The 15,415-nt window shown below is 32.0% G+C and overlaps 2 protein-coding genes across 2 annotated transcripts in view; both read right to left on the bottom strand.

Moving 5' to 3' along the window:
* Nucleotides 1–7,983, bottom strand: part of LOC139860438 (uncharacterized) — a 58,813-nt gene extending 50,830 nt beyond the window's left edge. The window contains exons 1-5 of the mRNA XM_071849196.1: nt 7,963–7,983; nt 7,118–7,179; nt 6,568–6,713; nt 6,387–6,481; nt 5,969–6,007 (exon numbers count right to left, since the gene is read on the bottom strand). Of these exons, the coding sequence (XP_071705297.1) occupies nt 5,969–6,007; nt 6,387–6,481; nt 6,568–6,713; nt 7,118–7,179; nt 7,963–7,983 (363 nt within the window). The remainder of the gene's footprint in view (nt 1–5,968; nt 6,008–6,386; nt 6,482–6,567; nt 6,714–7,117; nt 7,180–7,962) is intronic.
* Nucleotides 7,984–12,115: 4,132 nt separating this feature from the next.
* LOC139860437 (uncharacterized) lies at nt 12,116–14,059 on the bottom strand. The gene is made up of 4 exons (XM_071849195.1): nt 14,045–14,059; nt 12,749–12,805; nt 12,402–12,536; nt 12,116–12,301 (listed from the first exon to the last, which is right to left on the bottom strand). Exons 1-4 carry the CDS (start codon nt 14,057–14,059, stop codon nt 12,116–12,118), a joined length of 393 nt encoding a protein of 130 aa, XP_071705296.1.
* Nucleotides 14,060–15,415: the final 1,356 nt, after the last annotated feature.

Raw genomic sequence — 15,415 nt, 5'->3', positions numbered from 1 at the left:
ATTAATGCTAATGATAATAATAATTATAGTTATGATAAAAATGTTCATTTTAATGATAACAATATGTAATTACCTTATTATAGTAATGCTAATAATTAACTTAACCATAATAACACTAATAATTATAATTGTAACTATAATTATGATAATAATAATATTTGATATGTAATACTTTTATTAGTAATAATAATATTAATAGTTATAATACTGATAATAATAATAATAATAATCAAAATCATAATAATAATAATAATGATACAACTTATAATTTTAACAATAATAAATAATACTAGTAATAACAATAACATTCATAATAATAATTAATAACAATAATGATAGAAATATAAAGAAAGAAAGAAAAATGTATACCCCTTTATAAGCTTTTTCAAAAAAAAAAGGCTCAAGACCGGAATCGAACCCATGACCTCTCGAACACCCGAACAACACCTTAACCAGTTGGGCTGAGCCCGTTTTCTGTTATTAACCCCAATCGAATTTATTATAATTCGTATGTTTCTGTGATCAAGTTCTTCTCCTTCTTCCTCTTTCTTTACAAACTATGATCGAATCAAAGGTTTCTAATAACTACTATAACATCCAAACGCTACTTCGGTTTATGTTTAAATAACCAGAGATAATTAACTAAAGTTTTTGAAATTTATAAAAACGAAAAATAAAAATAAATAAGTAAAAACAGATACCGTCGCTGTTATACTAAAAAAAAGAATTTCGATTTTTGATTTCTGTGAGGTTTTAGGAAATTGTTACAACACGAAAAAGACTCTAAATTTGATCTAAAACATCAATACAAATTCCAATTTCCCTCAAGAACATATCAGTTGACTTTTGAAATATAATGTTTGACTCAGGAATTGGAACCCGATACTAGAAATTGGAAGCTATAAATTTACAGATAGTTTAAGAAGGAGATTTCTAACAATACTGTAATTTTACAATTTTGAAAAACGATTCGCAATTGAGGTTTGCAAAAATTCTTGGTGTACAGGGGAACCCACGGTATTTTTTTTTCTTTATTTGAGTTTTCTTCTTTTTTTTTTTTTTTAATTTTGAGTTACATTATAAGACTGCAATATGTAAGCAATGATAGCAAGTGAAACGAGTAATTGCAGCAGTGTACTCGGTTGTTGTTTAGTGTTAAAGGTCGACATATATATTCGTTTTTAAAGAAAAAGGACATAAAAAAATAAAGAGTAAATAGGATGATTTTGATCTCTAACTGATTTTGTAATTCAGTGATTTAAGGCATCGACGTGTTTACAATTTTTAGGAGACAGATTTATTGAGCCAGTAAGAGACCAAACAAAAAATATAAAGGTGAAAAAGACTTATAACAAAAAAAATGAAGAAAACGTACCAATTAACTGTTTTTAATTTCAACTAAGTTTTTGTTTGGTTCCCATGAATGAATCGATAAAATTAAAAAAAACAGGTGAAGAGATATAACAAATTTTGTACATAAACATGACTTTTAGTTTATATTTAATTAATGATTATTATTATTAATAAATATGTTAATAATAGTAACTTTGATAATATTATTGTATATAATGAAAATGCTAATAATTAATAATACTATGAAAATTTTAATAATGACCTTAATGATTTCTTTATAAAATAATAAGTGTGATAATAATTAATACTAGTGATAATTATAATAATGATTTCTAATAATAATACTAATAATAATAATACAATAATAAAAATAATATATCAAATTACATGTATCAAACCTGATATTTATATTAATGATTAATGATTATATTAATAATAAAAGTATTAATAATATTTATATAACAACTATATTTTAACTTGTTATTAAATTTAACTTATTACATATTATTAATTATGTAATATTTATATATTAAGAAATAACATATTTGAATATTTGTATATTTATATATTTTGTATATATTACAATATACATATAATGTACAGATTCCATATATATTTATTTAGATTTATTTTAATAACAGCATTACTATCTTGTATATTATTGATTATAATGTTTCAATTCTATATACTCATATTTATATTTGTTTATTTATTTAAATACATATTTATTTACATCCAGTGGTTCGTGAATCGTCGAGCACAGTCAAAGGGTAATTGATTTCATGAATGTAGTTTCAAAATTTTCGAGACTCAATATTACAGACTTTGCTTATCCTGTCAATTTCATATACAGATTAAGTTTAAATTTGGTCGGAATTCCCGGGTCGTCACATTTTCCATGTTTATATATATTAATTGAGATTGATATTTACATGATTAAATGTTTCCAACGTGTTAAGCAATCAAATTTGTTAAGACTTGATTAATTGAAATATGTTTCATATAGACAATTGACCACCCAAGTTAACCGGTGATTCACGAACGTTAAAACTTGTAAAAACTATATGATGACATATATATGGATATATATATAGTTAACATAATACTATGATAAGTAAACATATCATTAAGTATATTAACAAAGAACTACATATGTAAAAACAAGACTACTAACTTAATGATTTTTAAACGAGACATATATGTAACGATTATCGTTGTAAAGACATTTAATGTATATATATCATATTAAGAGATATTCATACATGATAATATCATGATAATATAATAATTTAAAATCTCATTTGATATTATAAACATTGGGTTAACAACATTTAACAAGATCGTTAACCTAAAGGTTTCAAAACAACACTTACATGTAACGACTAACGATGACTTAACGACTCAGTTAAAATGTATATACATGTAGTGTTTTAATATGTATTTATACACTTTTTAAAGACTTCAATACACTTATCAAAATACTTCTACTTAACAAAAATGCTTACAATTACATCCTCGTTCAGTTTCATCAACAATTCTACTCGTATGCACCCGTATTCGTACTTGTACAATACACAACTTTTAGATGTATGTACTATTGGTATATACACTCCAATGATCAGCTCTTAGCAGCCCATGTGAGTCACCTAACACATGTGGGAACCATCATTTGGCAACTAGCATGAAATATCTCATAAAATTACAAAAATATGAGTAATCATTCATGACTTATTTACATGAAAACAAAATTACATATCCTTTATATCTAATCCATACACCAACGACCAAAAACACCTACAAACACTTTCATTCTTCAATTTTCTTCATCTAATTGATCTCTCTCAGGCTCTATCTTCAAGTTCTAAGTGTTCTTCATATATTCTACAAGTTCTAGTTACATAAAATCAAGAATACTTTCAAGTTTGCTAGCTCACTTCCAATCTTGTAAGGTGATCATCCAACCTCAAGAAATCTTTGTTTCTTATAGTAGTTTATTATTCTAATACAAGGTAATAATCATATTCAAACTTTGGTTCAATTTCTATAACTATAACAATCTTATTTCAAGTGATGATCTTACTTGAACTTGTTTTCGTGTCATGATTCTGCTTCAAGAACTTCGAGCCATCCAAGGATCCGTTGAAGCTAGATCCATTTTTCTCTTTTCCAGTAGGTTTATCCAAGGAACTTAAGGTAGTAATGATGTTCATAACATCATTCGATTCATATATATAAAGCTATCTTATTCGAAGGTTTAAACTTGTAATCACTAGAACATAGTTTAGTTAATTCTAAACTTGTTCGCAAACAAAAGTTAATCCTTCTAACTTGACTTTTAAAATCAACTAAACACATGTTCTATATCTATATGATATGCTAACTTAATGATTTAAAACCTGGAGACACGAAAAACATCGTAAAACCGGATTTACGCCGTCGTAGTAACACCGCGGGCTGTTTTGGGTTAGTTAATTAAAAACTATGATAAACTTTGATTTAAAAGTTGTTATTCTGAGAAAATGATTTTTATTATGAACATGAAACTATATCCAAAAATTATGGTTAAACTCAAAGTGGAAGTATGTTTTCTAAAATGGTCATCTAGACGTCGTTCTTTCGACTGAAATGACTACCTTTATAAAAATGACTTGTAACTTATTTTTCCGACTATAAACCTATACTTTTTCTGTTTAGATTCATAAAATAGAGTTCAATATGAAACCATAGCAATTTGATTCACTCATAACGGATTTAAAATGAAGAAGTTATGGGTAAAACAAAATTGGATAATTTTTCTCATTTTAGCTACGTGAAAATTGGTAACAAATCTATTCCAACCATAACTTAATCAACTTGTATTGTATATTATGTAATCTTGAGATACCATAGACACGTATACAATGTTTCAACCTATCATGTCGACACATCTATATATATTTCGGAACAACCATAGACACTCTATATGTGAATGTTGGAGTTAGCTATACAGGGTTGAGGTTGATTCCAAAATATATATAGTTTGAGTTGTGATCAATACTGAGATACGTATACACTGGGTCGTGGATTGATTCAAGATAATATTTATCGATTTATTTCTGTACATCTAACTGTGGACAACTAGTTGTAGGTTACTAACGAGGACAGCTGACTTAATAAACTTAAAACATCAAAATATATTAAAAGTGTTGTAAATATATTTTGAACATACTTTGATATATATGTATATATTGTTATAGGTTCGTGAATCAACCAGTGGCCAAGTCTTACTTCCCGACGAAGTAAAAATCTGTGAAAGTGAGTTATAGTCCCACTTTTAAAATCTAATATTTTTAGGATGAGAATACATGCAGGTTTTATAAATGATTTACAAAATAGACACAAGTACGTGAAACTACATTCTATGGTTGAATTATCGAAATCGAATATGCCCCTTTTTATTAAGTCTGGTAATCTAAGAATTAGGGAACAGACACCCTAATTGACGCGAATCCTAAAGATAGATCTATTGGGCCTAACAAACCCCATCCAAAGTACCGGATGCTTTAGTACTTCGAAATTTATATCATATCCGAAGGGTGTCCCGGAATGATGAGGATATTCTTATATATGCATCTTGTTAATGTCGGTTACCAGGTGTTCACCATATGAATGATTTTTATCTCTATGTATGGGATGTGTATTGAAATATGAAATCTTGTGGTCTATTATTATGATTTGATATATATAGGTTAAACCTATAACTCACCAACATTTTTGTTGACGTTTTAAGCATGTTTATTCTCAGGTGATTATTAAGAGCTTCCGCTGTCGCATACTTAAATAAGGACGAGATTTGGAGTCCATGCTTGTATGATATTGTGTAAAAACTGCATTCAAGAAACTTATTTTGTTGTAACATATTTGTATTGTAAACCATTATGTAATGGTCGTGTGTAAACGGGATATTTTAGATTATCATTATTTGATAATCTACGTAAAGCTTTTTAAACCTTTATTGATGAAATAAAGGTTATGGTTTGTTTTAAAATGAATGCAGTCTTTGAAAAACGTCTTATATAGAGGTCAAAACCTCGCAACGAAATCAATTAATATGGAACGTTTTTAATCAATAAGAACGGGACATTTCAGTGTCATGGACATGCATCTACATTTTATGGAAGAACCGTAACGAAAAAGTCTTCAAAAATAAAGATTGGAACGTTCCGGTTGCGGTTTGCGAAATTCAAGTTAAAAGTTTCGAATGGGTTGCGAGAAGGTGCAAAGAAAAAGTAATCGATTGGAATCCTTGGCTACATAATCCGTTTAGTAGTTATGCTTAATCATTTTGTGAGATTCTTGTATATAATGTTGCCATCTTGGCATCTCATGTATTTTATTTTTGAGTTTTTGATGTATTCTTGCGAACTTGGTAGCTTATTTAATCGCTACCGTGAGATATAAATGGAAATTTTATTTGCCTTTCAAAAAAAAAATTGACGTTGACCGTTTAATTAAACGGATTTTTGAAAATCGAAACGGATTGCTCTTAAAAATGATTAATCGGAGATTAATCGACGAGTAATCGGGTTTTTTACAACACTGCTTATAATTGCAGGTTTGGAATAAGTGTTCGGACCTGTGGTGACCGTCTGGGAACTGTATATAATGGAATATCCTGAAACAAATATATTGAATTAGTACCGTAAAGTAGACTACTTTTCCATACAAAAAGTCAACTATTGACCATGGTTGACCGACTTTGACCTTGACTTTTTAGCGTTGACCGAGTAGCAATTTTTGCAACCTTGTACTTAAGTTAATATATTACTCCCTCCGTCCCAGATTAATTGTCCCCAGACAAAAAACACACAGTTTTAGAAAATCCCACTAACTTTATTTCTTCACCAATGAAATATCTTCTCTCTCCAGATCCACCAATGAAATATCTCCTTTCTTTCTATTTATAGAAGTAGACAATTAATTTGGGACATCCCAAAATGGAATACTGGACAATAATTTAGGGACGGAGGGAGTAGTATAAAAATGGAACATACCTTTACAAGATCAAGGTATTCAGATGTAACAGAGAATCGTCCTTTTATTTGTACCAAATTTGCTTTGGATTTATCATTCAACGAATCTCTAAATCCTGTTTTTGTATATATATCAAAATATAAGTTTGTTTTCTTATTAATAATTAATGAAACGTCAGAATGAATGATACGAATACGATACCTCCGGTTGGCTTTATGGGAGCTGACAAACTGTTTCCGGAAGCTCGATTTGGAAGGTTTAACGGAACGCTAAAACTGGGAGCTCGTCTTACTTGTTTATTATTAACTTTATCAACTACTTGTGCGCTTTCATTTTCATTTTCGTATCTGATGAGAAATAATGTAATTAGCATAATAATTACACGAACACATACACAATCACAAGGTTGCAAAAATTGCTACTCAGGAGTACTTGGTCGGGAATTTTTAGGGAGTAATCGGCAACTTGGAGAGTACTCGGATGTTGACCAAGTTTGACTTTGACCGAGTAATCCCTAGTTTTGACCGATTTTTTCAAGAAATCGGAGTTTTGACCGAGTTTGACCGAGTATTCGCCGAGTAATTCCGAGTTCTGCAACAGTGAAAACCAAGAGATGCTAAGCAACAAGGAGTAAACGAAAAAAGGTGAAACCTTTCAACATTACGAATTCTTTCAGACTTTGAATGATTTAAAACCACAAGGGGCCCACTTTGCGTGAGAAGAATCTTGAAATATCCAATTATTCACTGACCTATTATCAATCTCGCTTGTTGAACATAGTTCGCCAGTATTAGTGTTCGAATCAGAAACATCCTGCAACAGAAAACGGTATCTTATTTACACATTTTAAAAGTGTAGCATGAATATGGAGGAGCAATATCGATATAAACGTAAAAAAAAATTATCCTTGATATCTGGATGTAGGATGGCATTGTGAAAAAAGTGAATGAAAAAGTTTATATTCACCATTTTTTCTTACAAATTTAGTAAAATTGTTTGTAAGAATACTTTTAATATAATTATCTCTAAATATTGTATATAAATAGACAGCAAACATGAACTTTTTCATTCACTTAAATTAGATTCTATAGTATTTAACCTTAGTCTCTTCTCTAGGTCCGTCTATTATTTTGTAGGAAAATTGGTGAGCAAAGTTGTTGAGTGAGGGATGATGGATCATCGATGGTTCTTGAGCTAGAATACGTGTGAAGTAATCAGATTATGGTGTCAAAGATTATGACCAATAGAGTGTGATTATTTTTCATGGGCTTTTAAGGGTCGATAACCACAAAATTATGTGATTCTCTCAAAGTTAGCATAGCTTTAATAGTAGTGTCGTTGTTTTACTACATGAGACCCTTATATGACGGTGTCGGGCGGTAGTGCTATTTTGATTGTTGCCTTCATGATTGCATATACTGTTGGTAGGTGTATTTTTACTTTAAACACACTCATTAGACTATCTTTGATTTGCATGAATGAAAACATATGCAAATTAATATTTGTACATTCAAATATTGCAGGTGAGACTCTGTAAAAGTGTTTGAATGATATTTGTGGTACTTTTCTTGGTGAATATCTTGCCCTTGGATTCACCAGATTGCGAGCTCGAGCCATCAATTAGAGCCATATATTATGGGAACTTCGATTTATAAATTAGGTGAATTCAAAACTTCTTAAGTCATTTGGTTGTATCAGTAGTTACTAGTAGTTCATGATCAAACTCATGTTTTGAGAATCTTCTTTTAGATGTTGACTTTAAGAATATTTCATTAGCAACCTCTACTTTTTATGCTTCTTTCTTGTGATGTGATTGTGATTTAAGAATCTCCATATTAGCCTTTAGTCTGGCTTTTTATTTTTTCTGGCTAATTAAATTTAACCGACTAAGCTGACTCTTCGGCCGCGTTTACTTCAATTTTTAAAGCCGTTGTAACAAGTGAAAATGCAAAAGTCATAAATGGGAACATTTACTTTTTCTCCTTGTTATAGCATGTTAGGATCAATAAATCCGAAATGGATTTTATGTCATTTTTTAAATATCAAAACAGCCTTCTTTATATATATTGGACCTCCACGTCAATCTTTAAAGATCTTGTCATTGTAGATACAATTGTTACTAGTTCTCTTATAACATCGAGCTTGTGCTTAAATTCATGGAAGCTGAATCGAGATGCTTCTTTATTAAATTCTCAACCTGTTATGTAAGATTCATTTAATATTGTTTAGATTATTTTTACCGAAGTTTATGCACGAAAAGTGGAAAAGTTTTAATATCCAGAATTAAGTTGAGTTAAGATTCATCGGATTCTAGAAGTCCAAGCAACTATTGAGTGTTTCGATGATATAAGCACAACTGTATGATGATGCGCCTATTTTGAGATAATCCTTCCATAAATGACAAAAAAATTGAATCGACCATGTGCAAGCTCCCATCTAGAAAAATCGACCATAGATTTCGTTAAGGCTTTTGAGTCAAACACACATTTATGACCCCTTCTAAATCATCTTTAGAAGATTGGATTAAAATAATCTGCCACACAACATGTTATGAAATAAATTGTCCAAAAGCCACGCCAACAATATTATGTTAACTGCATATGCACATCACTTACATGGCCATTTTTTTTTTTAATGGTAGCCTGCACCTGGTTGATTCAAATTTCCGCCATCCATTGAAGAATTATCTCAAAATAGGGGCATCCTCGTGCAGCTATGCTTATTCCATCGAAACACTCATTAGTTGTTTGACTCCAAGAATCAGGTGAATCCCAAATTAACTTACCGAACTTAACATACTTCTGGATTATTAAAACTTGGCCACATTTCGTGCACAAGTTTTGATAAATATGATCTAACAAGATTGATTGATTAAACATAACATAACAAGTTGAATAAATAATTAAGCATATCGATTCAACATGCACGAATTTAAGCACATGCTCATCGAATATGCTATAAGGGAACTACCGAAAGTCTATTTACATTGACGAAATCTTTAAAAGATTGATATGACAATCCAATATATGAAGAAAGTTGTTTTGGAACTATAAAATGACTTTAAATCACTTCTAGATTTATGGAATTAAATACGCGATAACAAAGTGTTCTCACTTGTGATTTTTGCCTCTTGACTTGTTAAACCGACTTTAAAAATAAAACTAAACTTGGTGAACACAATCAAAGAGCTAACAGAATCGGCGAAATTTAAACAACCAGAAGACAACAAATTAAAGGCTAATCACAATTAGACAGAAAGGGGTGGACCAAAAGTAGACGCCGCCAATGAAAATTTATAAAAGTAATCAGCTACAAGAAGATTCTCAAATCGGCAGACGCATGTATGAAAAGGAGAAGCAAGAGCAACACGAAGATTCTCTTCTGGCGCTTGATGCTACTTCATATACGATAACTTCAGTCACACTTAGAGTTTCAAGGAAACTTGTCGAGGTCCTTGCGTTCACGTTAAAGATACTATTAATATCAATGTGGCTGAAACAATGTTCAGAGGCACGAGTCAAAATGGATCTGCCAAACGGTCAAACAATCCTGGATCTTTTACAGGTTATTCACAGATTGAAAAGAGAGAGAGAGAGAGAGAGAGAGAGAGAGAGAGAGAGAGAGAGAGAGAGAGTTTGTTATAGATATTCAACAGCTGAGAGATTAACCCTGAAAATAGGTTTTCTAAGATGATTTCTCATTGGTTCATTCTAGTAGTTTCAGAATATTTGAAATATACTTTCATAAACTATTAGAGATGAAACTTCTAATGGGTAAGGAGGAGTCACCCAAATTTTGGAGGTATTATTATAATTTTGGATAGTTATTTTAGTTAAGTTGCATAAATTTGGAGATATTAATCAATTCATTTATTCCAGGGCAAATTGACCAGAAAAGTAACATAAAAGTCACTTGTTTCCAATAAAGGGTATATCAGTTTTTTCTTTACCCATAAAAGAATTTGATTTCAATTTAGTGCGTAAAAATGTATGTGATTTGAAAATAGTGCAAATTAAGGTATAAATTGACATGTGGAATTTTTTTTATTTTTATTTTGTTGATTGATGTTTCCATGTCATCATTTAGTATTTTATTGATTTCCATATCATTCGCTGGTCTTGCCATCATCTTTTTCAATATCATTAACATAACATATTTGTATAACATAACTGGATCTTAATACATGACATAACATAACTGGATTTGAATACATATAAACATATTATCATTTTCACTCTTCAAAAGAATTTAACCATAAACATATCATCATTTTTGTCCGGTTTAGTTTCTCCTTTACATCTTCATCATTTTCAGATTCACTTTCTACAAAACTGACAACTCGGTTTGATAAACACAAATCAAACCACAAACACTAATTGAAAAGTCAGTTTCATTTCCTAATTCATAAAGACTAACACTAAAAACTTACTTCTAAATGTGAGCCACACTTTTATAAACACAAATACAACAAGATCTATAAGATACTAAGTCAGTTTCATAAACTCACACACTATGAAATCCCTAAATCGAAAAGATGAACTTAGATAAAAACAAACGGCTTTCAGTTGCATAACAATACCAAAACCAACGGGTTTCAGTTGCAAATCGTACACCCCTGCTGTGGAAAATCAAACGATAAATCCGGAGATGGCCGTTCTGAGGGCGGCGGTAGTTCCGGCGATTGTCGTCTGACGGCGGCAGTAGTTTCGGATAATGTCGTCTGACGGCGGTGGCGGTAGTTCTGGCAGTGTCCGATAAATTTTGTGATGGATTCACGAATAGATTAAGCAAGAATTAGATGGATTCATGAAAATGGGTTTTAAGCTAATTTTGATTTTTTATTGTTGGTGTTTATGATCTGTAATGCAAGTGTGTTTGATGCTTGATTTTGGGTCAGGGGTGATGGTGGAAAAGCTTGATTTTGGGTTTAGCAAGAACATATGCTTGATTTACGAAGATAAAAATGGTGGAAAAGAAATGTTGGTATGCTAATGAAATGGAAAAGATAAAAATACCCTCACATGACACTCACATGACACCACTTAACGGGAATTCATTAACGGTCATTAGATCGAGGGACTAACAGTGGTTAAGTTAGAGATGACCGGAAAATGATGTGTCAAAGAAGGTATATGTGGAATATACAAGTCAGCAAAAAAAATAATTCAAAATGTCATATGTCAGACATTACCTCAATTTCAACTATTTTTCCAATTAGAGACCCTTTTAGGCACTAAATTGAAATCAGAGTCCCTTGTGGGCAACAAAAAAACTTATATACCCTTTATTGGGAAAAAGTGACTATTATGTTACCTTTCTGGACAATTTGCCCTTTATTCAAATTATGTTATTTCAATAGATTTGTGTAGATTAAGATATTTACAAAACTATAATATATATATATATATATATATATATATATATATATATATATATATATATATATATATATATATATATATATATATATATATATATATATATGTTGTGTGTTGTCTTAACTTCGTAATAAATCGAGTCAATTTGATGGTGATAGGCTGATAGCGGTAGAATGGTGGTGTTGAAAATGGTGAGAGAAGGTGGACTAGATGAGCAACGCCTCGACTTGGTTGATCACAATGCATGTAACTGCAAGGCTAATAAAAATGTTCAATCGTTATTTTAATACAAGCGAAGCTTCAACTATTAACATATGAAATTGATTATACACGAGTCCAATTAACAGATTATTTAACTCAAAAAATGAGACTTAATCAATGATAATAGGAAGACTTACAGGGCATAAACTTCTATCTAAAACCATGATTTCATCACTAGAATCGATATCAGTTCTTGTTGCAAGATATGCCATGATAATTGAGCTTGTCGGGATCCAAGATGATACATGAAAACAAACACTAGACCACAAGAAAAACATAAGCAATAAAAAAGGTGACTACATAATTGAAAACTGAAATTTTTGATAAATAAATAACCACTCACCTATAGAAACTCACTACCAGCAATAGCAACTTCTTTTAGAAGGCTTCATTTACCTTCTCGAAAAACTGATCAGGGCCAGTCGAATCTAAGTTAAATCTTCCAACCCTTGATGACAAGTGTTGTTCACATATTTTGAAGGTTGATCGGGGGTCGTATTGATTGACTCCATTGCGAATTACATCAATTGCCTATTACAAGTAAAAAGATCCAAATATCAGGTACACATAAGTTATATGTGTGGTGAACTGGATCCATAGCATACCCCTTATTTTGGCATGTACGTTATATTAAACGGTTTCCAGTTTTTAAGCAACCATATGATTCACTAAAATATAGCATCACCTTCGTGAAAAAATTTGTAAGTGGCTACATATAATCTCTGAATGTCCAGATCTTATACGTCCGGACCTAATATATCAAGCTGGGGCGCTTTTTCGGTTATCCCTGCTCCAAAATGCTACAAATAGTATAAACGCAAATTACATTACTTAAGGCAGAAACAAAAAACATAAACAAATAATAAACAAGAAATATCAAAATTATACTTTTTATAGGATTGTACTTTTTTATACATTTGAATAATAAATATCAAAATTATATGTTTAAATATAGAAGAAATCCGAAAACATAAACAAGAACTGCAGCATAATACTCTAAAATTATTCATTTTTTTCAAAAACTCAAACTCATGTTTAAATTCTATGTTAAAAAGTTGACCAATCTTGAACTTGGCCGACTTTGATCAACAAATCCAATATTAACTCATTAACCGATGTCGACCCAATAATTAAACGGATTTTGAAAAATTAACCGGACTGACCTTAAAAAGGTGTAATCGAGGTTTAATCGGGAGTGATCAGGGTTTTTTAAAACAGTGCTACAACCTGTTAACACCTATTTCCTTATGAGGTAAGGCTTAGTGTGCCAACACGATACTAGAAGTAATCTAGCTTTAGGTGAGCGAGTGTTGCCGATTGATGTTTGCCCTTGGAAAATTATCCCTGCAGACCCGGTTCACAAGTATAGACACTTGTGGGGTGGCTTAATAAATCTGTCGTACGTAGAGCGTAGAATTGCTAGCCGGATGACTTCTAGTGAGAGAAAGTGTTAGAGAGAGAAAGAGATGAAGTCTCTGTTCTCAAGTTTATCAGAGTGTCTGAATTGTGCCAAATGACGACCCAAGGGGTCTATTTATAGTGTCAGATCCACCGGATTGTTCGGGAACACGTGTCAGATGATGATACGTTCTGTTACTTGTGATCCGAAATTTATGCTGAAAGTGGCGTTCTCCGGCCAGGGCTTAAGCGCTAGGCGGCCTTCAGGGCTTACGCATGACGGAACAACCTGTACAGCGGAGAACGCTGGACGGATAATTCCACAAAACTGTTGTTTCCAGTCTTCCTGATGCTACTTTTATGCAACCATTATGCCTTTTATGCGTGTATACGATAGGATACACCATTAAGTCCCCCCAGTTTAATGACTTAAGCATTTGAAAAATGATTAAGTTGTTAAACTTTTGATAACTCTTCCGAAACAAGCCTTTTCATTGCCCATTTGCATCGGGAAAAACATTACAGGCATTAAATGCAGACGAATTTTACTGACGCTGTGATGATTAACTTTAAATGGTTGAGATTCTCCACGCACCTCCAGCTGGAAAAAGTGTTATTTTGTACCCCACGTTTAAACTTACCCGTACACGTGTCATAATCGTGTCCATAAAAATTGCATTGATGAATTTCTATATAAACCGTCAGAACCTTTTATCTTCGCTGTTTTACCTTTATACCAGATCTAAAATACACTTTTCTGCCCAAATCTTCATCGCTTTCTTCAAGCTTTTCTTTCAACTTTTTAAGGTTTTTCAGCATTCAAGGTCAGTTATACCCCATCTTACTTGTTATTTCTTAGTTGTTGATACTTTTATACTTTATTGTCATGCTTCTGCACCGAGTACTGGCCAAGAACACGCAGAGCCTTCTTCTTCAAATGCTGCTGACATTTCGGAAGTTAGCACGATGGCTTCATCACTAACAGAAGAATACTTAGACGGTTTGAAGATTGCCTTTCGCCATCTTAATTAATACAACCCTGTTCTTCCTACCAACACACAAACTGCCAACAATCCTCCTGACGGAAAAATTACTTTATACGCCTTACAACTTACTCACGGCAACCTCCGTGTTCCCCCTACTAACTTTCTCCTTCGCCTTCTTAGATATTATAAGGTCTGCCTTAGCAAAATGCATCCCCATGGCCTTCAAAAAATTATCCTTTTTGAAATGTACTGTAATGCCAGCAATATTAATCCTCGCATTAAAGTTGTTATCTCTTTGTTTAGAATTCGTACAATTAGCGACTGCTGGCTTACTATTGATAGTAAATGAAATACTCATTTTGTTGGTACTAATAGAGTATCAAACTTGAAGGACTGGAAGAGTCCGTTTTTCTTTGTTGATGAGACTGTTATTCCGGAGGAGTATTCCGTTGTCCGGAAATGGGGTGCTATTGATGCTGGTGTAGGAAAAGGTGTTAAGATTTCTGCCGCAGAGCAGCGGATAGTAAATAGTTTGAAAGACCTCCGCGTTCCGCCCAGATCATACGAGAAGTATGAGGGGATTCTTGTGCTGTGTAGAGTGAGTCAAGAATGGCCAAGCACTTTTATGCCAGTACTCCGTGAGAAGAATCAGGGTAGGATGTGATATGATCATCCTAATATATATATATATATATATATATATATATATATATATATATATATATATATATATATATATATATAGATGCTTGTCTATTGTTTACCATGTTTGCTTATATTGATGTCCATGTTTAATTTTTGCAACCAAATCTGAGATGTTGGTTCGCTCTGCTCTTTTATCCCTCGATCTTGAGGATGAAGTGGAGATCACTGACCGTGCTAAAACTGCTGAAGAGCTAGAGGCAGAGAGGGCTGCAGCTGAGGCTAAGGCTGTTGTTGCTGATGTTGTTGCTGCTGAAAAGGGTGAAGAAATCATTGTTAGCAGTTCTGACAGTGAGTCCGGGTCTGAACAGACAGACACTGAAC

This window comes from Rutidosis leptorrhynchoides, chromosome 7 (genome assembly GCF_046630445.1).
Source record: "Rutidosis leptorrhynchoides isolate AG116_Rl617_1_P2 chromosome 7, CSIRO_AGI_Rlap_v1, whole genome shotgun sequence".
Classification (NCBI taxonomy): Eukaryota; Viridiplantae; Streptophyta; class Magnoliopsida; order Asterales; family Asteraceae; genus Rutidosis; species Rutidosis leptorrhynchoides.
The sequence above is the reverse complement of the archived record's forward strand: the minus strand, read 5'-3'. Positions and strand labels throughout refer to the sequence as shown.

Excerpts from the sequence above, each read along its gene's own strand:
- LOC139860437 (XM_071849195.1), bottom strand. Across the intron at positions 12,537-12,748 it reads TTGATATATTAGGTCCGGAC|GCAATTGATGTAATTCGCAA; the intron begins GTATAAGATCTG and ends TACTTGTAATAG. Across the intron at positions 12,302-12,401 it reads CTGATCAGTTTTTCGAGAAG|TCACCTTTTTTATTGCTTAT; the intron begins GTAAATGAAGCC and ends TCAATTATGTAG.